Source organism: Perissodus microlepis, chromosome 10 (assembly GCF_051167445.1).
Source record: "Perissodus microlepis isolate ML-2025 ecotype Zambia chromosome 10, ASM5116744v1, whole genome shotgun sequence".
NCBI classification, from domain to species: Eukaryota; Metazoa; Chordata; class Actinopteri; order Cichliformes; family Cichlidae; genus Perissodus; species Perissodus microlepis.
The window spans coordinates 602,373-619,742 of record NC_140470.1 but is presented as its reverse complement, the minus strand read 5'-3'; the positions used below and the strand labels follow the sequence as shown (position 1 = coordinate 619,742).

The 17,370-nt window shown below is 42.2% G+C and overlaps 1 protein-coding gene across 10 annotated transcripts in view; it reads left to right on the top strand.

Moving 5' to 3' along the window:
• LOC146378545 (disks large homolog 2) overlaps positions 1–3,513 on the top strand; it is a 149,986-nt gene extending 146,473 nt beyond the window's left edge. For all 10 annotated transcript variants that reach the window (XM_084941359.1, XM_084941358.1, XM_084941355.1 and 7 more), the window contains 4 exons: positions 203–375; positions 592–701; positions 1,014–1,105; positions 2,985–3,513. In XM_084941359.1, coding sequence (XP_084797485.1) covers positions 203–375; positions 592–701; positions 1,014–1,105; positions 2,985–3,091 — 482 coding nt within the window. In that variant the 3' untranslated portion in view covers positions 3,092–3,513. The remainder of the gene's footprint in view (positions 1–202; positions 376–591; positions 702–1,013; positions 1,106–2,984) is intronic.
• Positions 3,514–17,370: the final 13,857 nt, after the last annotated feature.

Here is a 17,370-nt window from a genome sequence, read left to right as displayed (position 1 = left end):
TACCGTGTTATTACTGTGCTGTGCTAGCAGTGTTATCCCATGTTTCCAGTTTAGCCCTTTAATCTCTGTTGGATAGCTTTAAAGGTGAATTTGTTACAGTTAATGTGAGAATTGTAAAATGTGAGTGAGTTACTTATTCATTTAGATAGAATTATAGCAAATGTAAAGTTACTAAGAGTTAATGTTCCTGCTCATACTGAAGATACCACTCGACCAAAGAGGGACTACGAGGCTGATGGGCGAGATTACCACTTCGTGATGTCGAGGGAACAGATGGAGAAGGATATCCAAGAGCACAAGTTCATTGAGGCTGGGCAGTATAATGATAATCTCTATGGAACGAGCGTCCATTCGGTCAAATACGTGGCTGAGAGGGTAAGATTTGATCTGTTTGCCAGCAGCGTCACAGACAAGCATTTAAAATATAGTTAAATATAATAAGTGTGCAGAGTGCAATATATTCTCTGAGAAATCAAAGCAGCTGCACTGCAAAGACGATTTAGAAACACATAAGAGTTATTTTAAAATGATCTTAATATGAGAGCTAGTGTGATTCTGTGTGCTACAGCTAAAGCTGTGCTTCTGTCTCAGGGTAAACACTGCATTCTGGATGTTTCTGGAAATGCTATCAAACGACTACAAGTAGCACAACTCTATCCCATCGCCATCTTCATAAAACCGAAGTCTATTGATTCATTAATGTGAGTATTCATGTGGTCTTTTGTCACACACTACCAATAGAGGTCCCCCCCACCTCACTATTCAGACATGCAATACTAGCAGCTGTAAACCGATGGACACAGTGAACCGCACAGTGAAGTCAAACAGCTTAGTTCAGCACAGGAAGGCCGGGTAGTAAAATATTAACAGAAATGTAGGCCCAGGCATCTTAATCTGAAATAAAATAAGAGACGGGTGTGTTTGATTTGAAAACCTGTTTGATGCACACATTTCTATTCGTGTGTGTGTGTGTGTGTGTGTGTCTGTGTGTGTGTGTGTGTGTGTGTGTACAGGGCCATGAATAAGAGACTGACAGAGGAACAAGCCCAGAAGATCTTTGACAGGGCGATGAAGCTTGAGCAGGAGTTTGGTGAATTCTTTACAGGTACAGTGTTAAAACAACATTTATACTGAATCACTGTAGCTCAAACGTTGTTTGAACAGTGTCTAAATCCAAAGCTTAGGCATCAGTGACAGTATTGGTTAAGTCAGACAACTGAAAAAGCTTCTAGTCCTCAATAAGGAGAACGACACGCTGTAAAGATTTTAGCATGTATAACTTTTCTACCTTTGCTGAAGTTTTGAAAGATGTACATCAAAAACAGAAAAAAACTTTGAAAATCATTTAAAGACTAATTCTGTTGGTCTGGTCTGAGCTCACGATGTCACCAGATGCACAAAATTAGGAATTCTAAACCTGCCTCAGTACAGCTGAAAGGCGTTCGGAGCCTTCAGTCCTCTCTTCTGAGGAACCAGCTCCCAGTTTGGATTTGGGAGACAGACGCCATCTCTTACTTTATGCTCGCTCATAGTGGGCCCTCTGAGTGTTGGGGTTTTCTCTGTATTATTCTGGAGTATTTACCTTACAACATAAAGCGACTGTTGTGATTTGACAGTAGATAAATAAAACTGAATTAGATTGACATGAAAAATTAAATTGAACTGAATCTGAGGTTTAACTAATGGATGGAGTCTCCTCGTCCAATACTCTGACATCAACCTTCCCGAGGAGGCTGAGGAGTGTGAGCTGTACGCTCGAAAACACTCTCCATTCCCCTCCTTGAATAAAGATGGAAATGAAAATTATCAACCTACCGAAGACCAAACTCTCATTCCAGCAACTCAACATGGCACTGGGTAGTATTTTATATGGCTTGTATGTAACCTCAGCAGGGTCCAGGTATCAGCTCATGCTGTCAGTAGTGACCCTGGACAAATGCAAACTAGTAAAGAAAATGGTCAGAAAAAAATGTCAGTGGCCTCCACAGGTTAAACCGTTCCTGTTTGAGAGTCGTGTCATTGTTGGGCCTTTGGTGCACACGAGGCTAATTCATTAACACCAAAGTAGCTGAAACAGATCAACAACGCGTTCTGCTAAATATTCTGATTAAAAGGTGTTCCTGTAATTGTTTGAAGCAGTGTAATGCTGTGAATGCTTTATTGTGATATACAGGACATTCATTGCTTAGATGCAGTATATTGTGCTGAAGAAGCCAAGACCATCCAACTCCATTCAGTCTACAAATTGCATAAATAAAGAAATTAAATCATGTAAAAAATAAAACTGTGGGCACTGATGCCAGTCTAGTGTTTAAAATATATGAATCACTCTGTCTGAAGTCTATGTATCACAAGGTTATGTAATATTTACCTGGACTGTTGATGCTTTCTGTTTACAGACAGCACTGCTCTTTATTACATATTTCCACAAGCAAAGCCAATAACTGAAAAATGTGCCATATGAGCATTATATCATGCTCCCCCAGAGGAATGTTGGCATGAATCCACCGGTACACACAGTATAAGGATCAAAGCTGCCTTTCACTGTAGTGTGCTTTCACATTCCTCATATTCTTCTTCTGTGATGGATAGGTTAGGAGAGTGAATGCCAAAGCAAAATGTCCTCTGGAAACACGTGTCTCTTTAGCAGTGGGCCAGAAACATCCAACAACCAGTTTACATTTGCTCTTCATCTCCAGTACATGGACCACAAGACTCATAGAAAAGCTAATTGTAGAAGCTAAACAGAGACGCTAAATAACTCACCAAATCTAATAGCAATTGGGGAAAAGGAAATGCTGTTGAAATCCCCCAGTTTGAGTCAACTTCATATAAATCTGGGATTGGGGTTGTTGTTGTTGTTGTTTTTTCGATCCTACCAGCGTATGTCAGGAATCTTCAAATCCTGGCTTCCTGAATAAAAACATCAAACTTTGATGTATCAGTGTCATACAAGGTTCATTCATATGTTTTTTTATTTGCAGCACTGGTTCAAGGAGAAACCTTGGAGGACATTTATACCCACTGCAAACAGGTCATAGAAGAACATTCAGGACCCTATATCTGGATCCCCTCAAAGGAGAAAGTATAATAGCTCATTATGCTGGAAGGCAGTCTGGACTTTTAGGATCTAGTAATATGAAAACTGTTTGGCAACAAATAGTGTTTATAAATACATATTGTGAATAAGTTGGCTTTTTTTATTTGTTCATTTGATCTTGTGTTTGATTATTGTTTGTTTTTCACTTAACCTAAATGTTCCTGAATGTAAACCACAAAAATGTTATAAAGTTTTAGCTCACAAAGTATGTATATTTGCTTTTTTCTTATTTAAACAAAAAGGATAAAAACAAAATAGATTTGGGATATATAGCTGCATTAATACAAAGTGGAAGGTGGCATGTACGGTGCAGATATCTTTGCTTTGTCAGCAATGAAGAGAAACCCGGTGACTGGACTTTGACATCCTTACTGTCACTGCACACTGCAACTAGTAAATACTGCTGAACACTGCTTTGCTTTGTGTTTATTTACAGTATCATTTCTAACTTAAATGACTACCTTCACTCTTTTGACATGACACTAAACATTTGTGAGAAAACTATTTTGTTGTTTCTTGTTGTCGGCGGGAACATTTATCCAGATACTGCTGTGCCAATGCTGAATCAAGAAAGACAGCTGTTTAGACTTCAGAAAGCTAACACTTTATTTTCCTAATAAAATCGCTTCCAAAAGCAGAGATTTATTTGCTGTAAATTCAACTGGGATTCAAAAGTCCTTTATAGAACATATTTAATTTAAGAGATTAGTGTAATGTGATCTATGGAGCTTGGAAGGAAAAGCAACTGGACTTCTTTAAGTTTCGTGAAGACATTTCACTTCTCATCCAAGAAGCTTTTTCACTCCTAAACCAAACAGTGATGAGTCTCGGGTATTTAAACCCTGGTGGGAGTTGTTGTATGTATGTAGGGGCAATGAAGAAGGTGCCTAAGAAGTACAGGAACCTGGCCATACCTGAGGCCTTGGAAACTGGAAAGCAAGCCTTGGCCAGCCGCTTGAGGAGGTACACCAGAGAGATCGAAGGCAGGAGAATAAACCAGCTGTTCTCCACAGAACCAGCCAAGGTGTACTCTCAGTGGCAGGGGAACGATATGAGAACAACACCACCAAGGCTGGAGACGGAACAATACTGGAAGAGCATATGGGAGAAGGACGCAACCCATAACAGCAATGCTCAGTGGCTAGTGGATCTGATGGCAGACCACAGCAACCTCACTTACAGGGTCCAGTAACCATCACAGTGGCAGACATCCAAGCAAGGGTCTCCAATATGAAGAGTTGGACAGCACCAGGCCCCGACATGGTTCACGCCTACTGGCTGAAGAAGCTGACTGCACTCCACGAGCGTCTGGCAGCACAAATGAACCAGCTGCTAGTTGACAAGAGACACCTGGAATGGCTAACCGAAGGCCGGACAGTCCTAATCATCAAGGACCCCCAGAAGGGACCGGTCCCCTCCAACTACTGACCAATAACCTGCCTCAGTACTACATGGAAGCTCCTGTCAGGCATCATAGCGGCTAAGATGAACAGGCACATCGGTCAATACATGTGCGGGGCACAGAAAGGGATGGGGAAGAATACCCGAGGCACAAAACACCAACTACTGGTAGACCGAACAATCAGCCGAGACTGCAAAACCAGACTGACCAACCTGTGCACTGCCTGGATTGATTACAAGAGGGCCTATGACTCAATGCCCCACACCTGGAACCTGGAATGCCTAGAACTGTACAAGATCAACAGGACCCTAAGAGCCTTCATCAGGAACTCAGTGGGGATGTGGTGTACAACATTAGAGGCCAAGTTCAAGCCCATAGCACGAGTCACCATCAAGTGTGGGATCTACCAAGGAGATGCTCTGTCCCCACTGCTGTTCTGCATAGGCCTGAACCCCCTCAGTGAGATCACTGACAAGACTGGCTACGGATACCGACTATGGAATGGAGCAGTTGTCAGCCACCGCCTGTGCATGAATGACATCAAGCTGTATGCCAAGAGTGAACGAGACATCGATTCACTGATCCACACCACCAGGATATACAGCAATGACGGAATGTCGTTCGGACTGGAGAAGTGTAGTCGGATGATAACAAAGACAGGGAAGGGAGTCAGAACTGAGGGGATTGAACTACCAGAAGGCAACATTGCAGACATAGAGGACAGCTACAAGTACCTGGGGTTCCCTCAGATAAATGGAAACCATGAAGAGGCTGCTGGGAAAGCTGCAACCACAAAGTACCTGCAGAGGATCAGGCAAGTCCTGAGGAATCAGCTGAATGGCAAGAACAAGATCCGGGCTATCAACACCTACGCCCTGCCCTGATCAGGTACCCGGCTGGAATAATAAGCTGGCTGAAGGAGGAGATAGAAGCCACTGACATCAAGACAAGGAAGCTCCTGACCATGCATGGAGGGTTACACCCCAAGTCCAGCACCCTGAGGCTGTACGCTAAGGGGAAGGAAAGAGGCCGGGGACTAGTGAGTGTCAGCACCACAGTCCAGGATGAGGCAACAAACATCCAAGAATACATCGGGAAGATGGCCCCAACTGACAGCGTGCTCAGTGAATACCTCAGCCAGCAGAAACCCAAGAAAGAGGGGGGAGACGAGGAACCATCATGGAAGGACAGGCCCCTGCACGGTATGTACCACCAGCAGATAGAGGAGGTGGCTGACATCCAGAAGTCCTACCAGTGGCTGGACAAAGCTGGACTGAAAGACAGTACGGAGGCACTAATTATGGCAGCACAGGAACAAGAACTAAGCACAAGATCCATAGAAGCTCCGGGTCTATCACACCAGGCAAGACCCCAGGTGCAGGCTGTGTAAAGATGCCCCTGAGACAATCCAGCACATAACAGCAGGGTGCAAGATGCTAGCAGGCAGGGCATACATGGAACGCCATAACCAAGTGGCCGGCATAGTGTACAGAAACATCTGTGCCGAGTATAACCTGGAAGTCCCGAGGTCAAAATGGGAGACGCCCCCAAGGGTGGTGGAGAATGACCGAGCTAAGATCCTGTGGGACTTCCAGATACAGACGGACAAAATGGTGGTGGCTAACCAACCGGACATAGTGGTGGTAGACAAACAGAAGAAGACGGCCATAGTGATTGATGTAGCGGTTCTGAATGACAGCAACATCAGAAAGAAGGAACACGAGAAGCTGGAGAAATACTAAGGGCTCAGAGAAGAGCTCAAGAAGATGTGGAGGGTGAAGGTGACGGTGGTCCCAGTGGTAATCGGAGCACTCGGTGCGGTGACTCCTAAGCTAGTCGAGTGGCTCCAGCAGATCCCGGGAACAACATCGGAGATCTCTGTCCAGAAGAGCGCAGTCCTGGGAACAGCTAAGATACTGCGCAGGACCCTCAAGCTCCCAGGCCTCTGGTAGAGGACGCGAGCTTGAAGGATAGACCGCTCGCAGGGGTGAGCAGGGAATTTTTATATATATATATATATATATATATATATATATATATATATATATTAGGGGTGCAACGATACACAAAATTGACGGTTCGGTTCGATACTTTGGTGTCACGGTTCGATATTTTTTCGATACAAAAAAATGTTCATGCCTTTTTAATTTGTCATTTATTAAAATTATAAATATGTATTTTAACTCAAAAGTACAGTTTTTAAATTTTGTGTTGCTGAAACAACAAAGTAATAAAAATCCCTCATCTTTGGAAAAGAGAGTTTATTACAGAGAAATGGCTCTTTCCAAAATAAAAGCTATACTATACGCTTCTTCTGGGCTATATTCTCAGCAGCATATTAAACATATCAGGTCCCCATAAGGAGAATCATGTGCTAACGGCTGTCTAAATGACTCGGGTAAAGTTTGTAGCATGCGTGCTTGTTGTTTTTGTCTGCTTCCACTTGTCTTTGCACTAGGATGATGTCGGAGTAAATGTGCAGTCATATTCGTTGTGTTCCCACTAGTGCTATCAGTGTTAATCTCGTTAAAATGACGTTAACGCCACAACACGGCAAATCTCTGTTAACGAGCTACCGCGGATCGCCCCGTGCGTGGGGCTGGACGGCCAACACGTTAACGAGCAAACTGCGCTAACACACTAGTTCCCATCCAACATACTGTTTTACTTTTGTCCATGACGCGCTTACCTTCAGGGTCATACTTCACATGAAAACCAAAATAGTTCCAAATGCCAGATCTGAATTAGGGTGGGGGAAGTTCAATTTGCCATGTTGCAACGAGTTTAGCTTCTGTCTCGCTAGCTTGCGCTGCGCTCAGTGAATCTGCGTTCGACTACTCCGCCTAGGCTGCACTGTCGAGCGCAGATCCACTGAGCGCTCAACACAGACAGCATCGTCAGAAGAAAAGTTGATAAAATAAATTAAAAATTTTGTATTGTTCGATACATATGCGTACCGAACCGAAAGCACTGTATCGAACGGTTCAATATCGATATGAGTATTGTTGCACCCCTAATATATATATATATATATATATGTATATATATATATACATATATATATATATATATATATATATATATATATATGTGTATATATATATATATATATATATATATATATATATATATATATATATAGCAGCACAAATGACCAGCTGCTAATAGATGAGGCACACCCAGAATGGCTAACTGAAGGCCGGACAGTGATGATCCCCAGAAAGGGACCAGTCCCATCCAACTACAGGTCAATAACCTGCCTCAGCGCAACATGGACACTCTTGTCAGGCATCATAGTGGCTAAGATAAACAGGCGTATGGCTCAATACATGAGTGGCGCACAGAAAGGTATTGGCAGAAATACCAGAGGGGCGAAACAGCAGCTATTGGCAGATCCTACTGAATTTCCCAGAGGAACCCACCCAAGGGATTAATAAAGTTTTATGTAATCTCTAAACTAATCATAGAGCAGTCGCCCGAGACTCAAAGACCAGACTCACCAACCTGTGCACTGCCTGGACTGACTTTAAGAAAACCTATGACTGAATGCCCACACCTGGATCCTGAAATGCCTTGAATTGTACTAGATCAACAGGACCCTTCATTAGGAATTCGATGGGGATGTGGCAAACAACACTAGAGGCCAACTTCAAGCCTATAAGTAGTAGACTGGTGACAGATACAACAACAGAACTGAGCAATCATTAGCCACTTCCTCTACATGGATGATGTCAAGCTGTGTTAGGGTTCAAAATTTTTGGTTTTTGATTTAAATTATGAAATTTTAATTATTTTATTTATACACAATACAATTGTGCTCATAACTAAGTTGGCACTATAACTGGGCTGAAATATTGAAGAGTGGACATAGAGTGCAGAGGGCTATTTTGCAGCATGCTTACACTGATAATGGTTTTCTATAAGTCTCTGGGTCAGGGAGTCCAGACAAGATGTCCTGAACTGGGCCTTAAAGTCAACTGAGGGATACGCCGATAGCAGCCAATGATGCAGAGGTATTCCTTGCAGCATGAGATGGTGCATTGTCTTGCATGAAGATGATTTTGTTGCAGAAAGCACGGTTCTTCTTTTTGTACCATGGAGGAAGTGGTTAGTCAGAAACTCAACATACTTTGCAGAGGTCATTTTCACTCCTTCAGGGAGCCTAAAGGGCCGGACCAGCTCTCTCCCCATGATTCCAGCCCAAAAACGACTCCACTACCTTTTTCTGATGTCACAGTCTTGCTGGGACATGGTGGCCGTCCACCAACCATCCACCACTGCATCCATCTGGACCATCCAGGGTTGCACGGCACTCATCAGTGACCAAAGTGGGCTCCAGAGGCACAGCCTCAAGTATGTGTTTGCTGCTTTGTAATGGCCTTTTAGCAGCTGCTCTCTTAATCTGATTTGTCTGGCAGAAACCTTCATCATTGTGCCTTTACCTGTACGAACTCGTGTATGCTGTGACTCAGCCACAAATCTCTTAACATTATGGTGAACACGCTTAAGTTTTTGTGAAATATCTGAGGTTTTCATTACGTGTCCAAGGAATTCAACTATTTCACGCTTTTCAGCAGCAGAGATCCTTTTTCCTTCCTATAATGCTTGAAAATGGTGGTCTGCTTAATAATGTGGAACATCCTTCTTTAGTAGTTTTTCCTTTAATTGGGCTCACCTGTCAAACTAATGATCATAGGTGTCCGAGATTAATTTCAGGGATCCAAAGAGCCCTGAGACACAATTCCATTGATGAGTTAATTGAAAAGCAACTTATTAATCTTTATGACTCTTAAACACTATTTGTATAATAATTTGGAACGCGGTGTATAAAGCTGTACATACGGTGGCACTGAGAGGCCAAACGGACTGCAGCTTAAGAAAACATCAGCAATAAGAAAAACGCTGCAAAAGCACACAAAACATAACGGAAATAGGAAAAACGACAACGGAAATAGGAAAAAAAAGATTTCCCAAATCACAAGGGAAGTGTTTCTGGGGAGACAATAACCTGACGGACCAGTTGCAGGAACCCAAAACATGGTAGGCGTGTTTTATCATGATTCATATAACACTGATGACAGATTTTTAGGCTAATAGTTAGGCTAACACACTTACCTCGCATCTTTTCTTTCCTCACAAAACCGATAGATCCTCCACTTCTTCTAAGTGTCTCCCAGCGCAATTCTTAGCATATTTTGGTTCCCACAACTGGTCCGTCGTGTTATTGTCTCCCCAGAAACACTTCCCTTGTGCTGTTTTTTCCTATTTCCATTGTCGTTTTTCCTATTTCTGCTTTGTTTTTTCCTATTTGCGTTGTGTTGTGTGTGCTTTTGCAGCATTTTTCCTATTGCTGGTGTTTTCTTAAGTTGCAGTCCGTCTGGCCTCTCAGGGCCACCGTATGTACAGCATGTTTCAGGGTTATCTTTTCTGTGAGGCAGACTATTGCATTACGCAAAGGTCCAGCGCTGTAACTTTTAATTTCAACTGCCAAAGCAAATTAAATCTTTTTAAACGACAGATAACGACAGATCCTTCTAAAATAAATTTAAACTCAACAGCTGCCACGAGTGAACGAGACATCGATATACTGATCCACACTACCAGGATCTATAGCAACGACATTGGAGTGTCAAACTGGAGAAGATGGTAAGGAAGAGAGGGGAAGTAGTCAGAACTGAGGGGATTGCACTACTAAAAGGCAACATTGCAGTCGCTGAGGACAGTTACACGACCTGGGAATCCCACAAGCAAATGGAGACTGAAGAGGCTGCGAGGAAAGCCACAACTTCCAAATACCTGCAGAGGGTAAAGCAAGTCCCGAAGACAGCTGAATGGGAGGAACAAGATCTGGGCAGTTAACAACTATGCCCTGCTGGTGAACAGGTCAAGCTGGCCAAAGGAGGAGATAGAAGCCACTGACATAAAGACGAGGAATCTCCTGACCATGCATGGAGGGTTTCACCCCATACCCAGGACCCTGAGACAGTATGCATATAAAACTATGGATGGTATCCCTCCTGTGTGGGCCAGTGTTTTTGTAATTGTAGTGATTGTTGTTTATTCAGGGGGAATATTTGTCTAATTTGTGAGTCTTTATTGCTTGTTCTAGGCTAAAAGAAAATTCGGTCGTCTTTGTGTACTTTAAATCGGTTTTGGATTCAACTGCTGCAGCGAGAGTGGATATTTGTTTATTTTTATTATTCTTTTTGTTTTAATACATGATATCTGCATGAACATAATCAACCTGTGTATATTTATTAATTATTGACCACCAGCTCAGTAGTCGTGTTAAATCTTCTAATCAAGTAAAAATTCATCAGTGTTACACAGGGGCTTCATTATGAAGAAATACACTACCAGTCCTGTCGTTGGGTGCATCCATGAAAAACATTATCTTTATTGTTTATAAGCATAGAGATGATTAGGCCCAACCAGAGAGGAGGTCAAGTTAATTCTCATAGGAAAAAATGGGTCACATTTTGGATTTTCTTTCTTGAGAGATTGTTTCCAGCAGGTTTCCACAGGACCTTTTAATAGTGGTTCATATTTTTTATTTTTATGGGTTTAAACCATTTTTAATCATTATCATACTTTATTTGCATGATGCAACACTTATTAAGCAGTTCAGGTTTATACCATCCAATCCTTGGTGAAACCTCATTATCTCATATGTTTTAATTCTTTTCTATTCAGATAGACATGACATTTAAAATGTTGTCTGTAATAAGTACTGTTAGGACCCTGGTGAAAGTGTGACATAGAGAACACAAGTAAACACAAAATGCAGTTTCTAAATAAAGATGTTTATGATTAAGGGGGGGAAATAAATGCACATGTCTCTCACCCCAACCGGTCGCAGCAGATGGCCGCCCCTCCCTGAGCCTGGTTCTGCCGGAGGTTTCTTCCTGTTAAAAGGGAGTTTTTCCTTCCCACTGTCGCCAAAGTGCTTGCTCATAGGGGGTCATATGATTGTTGGGTTTTTCTCTGTATCTATGAAGCGCCTTGAGGCGACTTTTGTTGTGATTTGGCGCTATATAAATAAAATTGAATTGAATTGAATTGACATGTACATGGATGGCCCTGTGTGAAAACCTGATTGCCCTCCCCTGTTATAAGATAAATTAACTGCGGTGTATCACATCTTTGGAAAGCTGAGTTCAATTTCTCTAGCCACACTCAGGCGTTATTACTGCCACAACTGTTCTTCAAGAAATCACTTAAATAGGACCAACCTGACAAAGTGGTGTAGACCAAAAGATCCTAAAAAGCCATGCAATCTGCTGCAATCCAAGGAACTTCAGGAACAAAGAAACAAAGTAATTTCTCAGTCTGGAAAAGGTTATAAGGCCATTTCTAAAGCTGTGGGACTCCAACAAACCACAGTGAGAGCCATTATCTACAAGGTGGGCCATTTATATGGATACACCGTAATAACATGGGAATGGTTGGTGATACTAAAGTCCTGTTTGTGGCACATTAGTATATGTGAGGGGGCAAACTCCTCAAGATGGGTGGTGACCATGGTGGCCATTTAGAAGTCGGCCATCTTGGATACAACTTTTGTTTTTTCAATAGGAAGAGGGCCATGTGACACATCAAACTTATTGGTAATGTCACAAGAAAAACAATGGTGTGCTTGGTTTCAACGTAACTTTATTCTTTCATGAGTTATTTACAAGTTTCTGACCACTTATAAAATGTGTTTAATGTGCTGCCCATTGTGTTGGATTGTCAATGCAACCCTCTTCTCCCACTCTTCACACACTGATAGCAACACCGCAGGAGAAATGCCAGCACAGGCATCCAGTATCCATAGTTTCAGGTGCTGCACATCTCGTATCTTCACACCATAGACAATTGCCTTCAGATGACCCCAAAGATAAAAGTCTAAGGGGGTCAGATCGGGAGACCTTGGGGGCCATTCAACTGGCCCATGACGACCAATCCACTTTCCAGGAAACTGTTCATCTAGGAATGCTCCGACCTGGCACCCATAATGTGGTGGTGCACCATCTTGCTGGAAAAACTCAGGGAACGTGCCAGCTTCAGTGCATAAAGAAGGAAACACATCATCATGTAGCAATTTCAAATATCCAGTGGCCTTGAGGTTTCCATTGATGAAGAATGGACCCACTATCGTTGTACCCCATATACCACACCAAACCATCACTTTTGTTGTTCCAACAGTCTTGGAGGGATCCACCCAATGTGGGTTAGTGTCAGACCAATAGCGGTGGTTTTGTTTGTTAACGTCACCATTCACATAAAAGTTTGCCTCATCACTGAACAAAATCTTCTGCGTGAACTGAGGGTCCTGTTCCAATTTTTGTTTTGCCCATTCTGCAAATTCTGTGCGCCGATCTGGGTCATCCTCGCTGAGATGCTGCAGTAGCTGGAGTTTGTAAGGGTGCCATTTGTGAGTAGCTAATATCCGCCGAAGGGATGTTCGACTAATGCCACTCTCCAGTGACATGCGGCGAGTGCTACGCTGTGGGCTCTTGCTGAATGAAGCTAGGACAGCCACTGATGTTTCTTCATTAGTGACAGTTTTCTTGCATCCACATTTTGGCAAATCCAACACTGAACCAGTTTCACAAAACTTAGCAAGCAGTTTGCTAACTGTAGCATGGGAGATGGGTGGTCTCGTAGGGTGTCTTGCATTGAAATCTGCTGCAATGACCCGGTTACTGCGTTCACCAGATATCAACACAATTTCAATCCGCTCCTCATGTGTTTACCTGGACATGTCAATGGCTGTGAACAAAGAGAAACTTGTAAATAACTCATGAAAGAATAAAGTTACGTTGAAACCAAACACACCATTGTTTTTCTTGTGACATTACCAATAAGTTTGATGTGTCACATGGCCCTCTTCCTATTGAAAAAACAAACGTTGTATCCAAGATGGCCGACTTCTAAATGGCCACCATGGTCACCACCCATCTTGAGGAGTTTGCCCCCTCACATATACTAATGTGCCACAAACAGGACTTTAATATCACCAACCATTCCCATGTTATTACGGTGTATCCATATAAATGGCCCACCCTGTAGAAATGGGAAAAATATGGAACAGTGGTGAACCTTTCCAAGTGGCCAGCTGACCTAAATGATAAATGGACTGATTCTTATGAGGCGATTTTCTACTCATGCAAAGCATTCAGTGCGTTTTATACAACATTCCACATTCACCCACTAGATAGAAAGCATTATGCTTTAAGTGCTTTTTATCTAAGCGTTCACACACATTCATGGATGCAACTTGTGGATAGTATCTTAATCTTAATTTTCAAAAATATCCCAAGAGCACCACAACAACTAATCCAAGAGGTCACAAAAGACCCCGGAACAACAGCCAAAGATCGGCAGGCCTCACTTGCCTCAGTTAAGGTCCGTAACTCCACCATAAGAAAAAGCCTGGGCAAAAATGGCCAGCATGGCAGATTTCCAAGATGAAAACCGCTGCTGAGGAAAAGGAACATAAAGGCTCATCTCAGTTTTCCCAGAAAACATCTTGATGATCCCCGGGACTTTGGGAAAATACTCTGTGGACTGACAAGACAAAAGGTGAACTTTTCAGAAGATTTGTGTCCCATTGCATCTGGTGTAAAAATAACAGTGCATTTAAGAAAAGGAACATCATACCAACAGTAAAATATTCTGGTGGTATTGTGATGGTCTGGGGCTGTTTTGCTGCCTGAGGACCTGAAGACTTGCTGTGGTAAACGGAACCATGAATTCTGCTGTTTACCAAAACATCCTGAAGGAGACTGTCCTGCCATCTGTTTGTGACCTCAAGTTGAACTGCACTTGGGTTCTGCAGCAGGACAGCGATCCAAAACACACCATGAAGTCCACCTCTGAATGGCTTAAGAAAAACAAAATGAAGGCATTGAAGTGGCCTAGTCAAAGTCCTGACCTGAGTCAATGCTAATCCAGATGCTGTGGCATGACCTCAAAAAGATGGTCCATGCTCAAGAACCCTCCAGTGTGGCTCAATTACAACAATTCTCCAGAGATGAGTGGGCCAAAATTCCTCCATAGCACTGCAAAAGACTGCCAATTATCACGAACGCCTGAATTTAGTTGTTGCTGCTAAGGGTGGCCCAACCAATTATTAGGTTTTTCCACTTGATAATAAACAGTTTCATGTAGAAACCCAAAAGGTTGAGTGTGTTCTTCTGGATGTAGTGTTTTCAGTGGGAGAAACATTTTATCACTCATCCAAATTTCTTGGATGACAGTATATTTGCTGATTTGAATATTCCTTTTAATATTTAATATATTCATGGTATGTATAATGTATAAGATATTAGCAATCTGCCAAAATAATAAAGGAATGTTTGGAAGACCAATATTTTGTTCTTGGCAATGTCTGAAGACTCAGAAATGAAACAAACAGGGATTTTTCAATCTTTTCCTCAAAAAGCTTTTTTCCTTATGAGAAATTCTATTATTGAAAAAAACAAGCAGCCCAAGATCTGCACTTCTCTTTGCAATCAGGAAATATCAAGTATCTAGGTATAAATCTCTTCTCCTATCAGACTATCAGAATTAAGATCAACAGCACCTTGTAATGCTGGAATAATCTACCCATCTCTTTATTAGAGTAAACAGCTTCCATATAAACTTTTGTTTGATTGCTTTTTTTAGCCCAAGTCAATGATATTTTTTCAATAATTGAATTCAAGCCTACATTAAAATGGTTCAAATCGTAAAGTTCAACTGGAAAAACAAAAAAGCTAAAATCAGTCTCTCCACTATCCAGAAAAACAAATGCATTGGGGGATTAGACGCACCAAATTTTCTACATTACTATCTAGCTAACCAGATACAAGATATTACTAAATGGGTTCACCCACATGCAGCCCACAACTCCTGGATAGAATTAGAACAAATAACTGTTTTAATCTCCTCCACCTTCACAGCTTGGTGGAAAACCCTTGAGATTACAAATTCTTTAACAGAACCCTGTAGTCTCTCCAATTTGGCACAGCTCAGATTTTCAGATTAACAGAGAACAGAAAGGAATCTTCAATAGATCTTCAAAGATAATAAGCTCATGTAGACCCTCTAATCTGTTTCAAAGATTTGGATTAGACAACAGAAATATTCTCTATTACGCACAAATTAAAAACACAATAAAACAAGATTTCCTACACTCGACATACATATACAACCACCTACCATGGGGCTCGGCAGGCTTGGTTTCACCCCCTCCCTGGTTTCTCCATTGCTCCACCTTGCCTCTGAGACTGGGGCTACTGCAGGGGATGTTGAGCCCTCCGGGCTGCCGGTCCCAGTTCATCCAGCAGTTGGAAAATCTATTTAATAAACTTTAATAATTTATAGACGTTCCCAATCAGGGAATTGGAGAACATTCATGATGTATATATATATTGTATAATTATTTATCCAATTAAAAAAACAAAACGCAGCCCCCTGTGGCCCCTCTCTTGGTCGCCCTGCCGTCTCCATGAGGGGTGGTTTGCTATGTTGGGGTGGGTACCTTGGCAGTCATCGGTGGGCTCTGGACTCCGGGCAGTGCGGGAGTAAGGCTGTCTGATCCTGCCATTTCTGTCCGACTTGGCTCTCTGGCTCCCTTCCCCTTTCCTTAATTTGTCCCCAATGCGTTGTGTTGGCCTGTGTGCTGTGGTCCCGTGGTTCTCCCTGCAGTCCCACTGCCATGTCCCTTTGCCCACCTCTTTGTGTTGGGATGAGTGTCTCTTGCTCCTGTGATTGGTGAGTGTGCGGGAGTGCGGGGCTCAGGTGGGCCCCTTTTGGGCCTGGTTGTCTTGCGCTTTTGGGGGTGGGTCGTGGCACCTGGGTTGTGCTGGCTGGTATTCCACTTGGGCTTCAAGTCTCTTTGCTGTCCCTCAGCTTCTCCAGTGTTCTGGCCTCTTCTCTCTGGGAACCCTTACATGTTTCCCACACAGCATGCTGGTGTTCTCAGCTTCTTGGTGTTTGCTATTGGTTCCAACCAATCTGGGGCTTCTGGGCTTTATGATGTTTGTGTTGGGCGAAAACGTTATCACACTACCTGGTGTACACGACCGTTATTGTCATCAGGTGATGAAGGACTTCAGTCTCTCAGATTATTAACCACATTGCTCCTGTCAAAACTATTAATGTACACAATCCACCAAAAGCAACCGGAAGAAACAGCACAAAGGTAAAGATGGCAAAAAGACACTGCAGGACAGCCGAGAAAAATATGGAAAAAAATAAACTCCTGTTGAAATCTACAAAAAATGCACTTTACTGCTACAACAATACAATCAAATCAGCTAGAAAACCCTGCATCTCTCAGCTGATCAACAATAACCAGTCTAATTCTGCTTTTTTTGTTTTCAACCATTGATAAACTTTTTAAAGCCTCCAAAACCACACCAGCTGAATTTATTTCAGCCAATAAGTGTGATGAATTTGTGTCTTTATACAAGAACAAAGTTTCTAATATTATTATATTAATTTCATAATGTGATAATTATACTATGTAATATCTTACCCTTTCATAGTAATTTATCTAGTGTGGCCTCACATAATGAACATAATGAACAACTTACTGCAACAAGCTAAATGTCCACTTTAAATTCTAAAGATTTGGAGGAAGCCTATCTACTCGACCCCATCCCCACCAAACTATTCAAATCTGCTGCTTTACAAATCACTCAGTAAATATTATCAGCAGCTCCCTCCAGTCTGCCATTTTACCCGTGTCTCTTAAATGTGCTGTAACCAAACCGGTGCTCAAGATATATAACTTGGATACAAACAATCTGATTTGATACAAACAACTGAATGAATATATTTCAACTAATAGTTTTTATGATATGTACCAATCAGGATTCAGAACCAATCAAGGCAC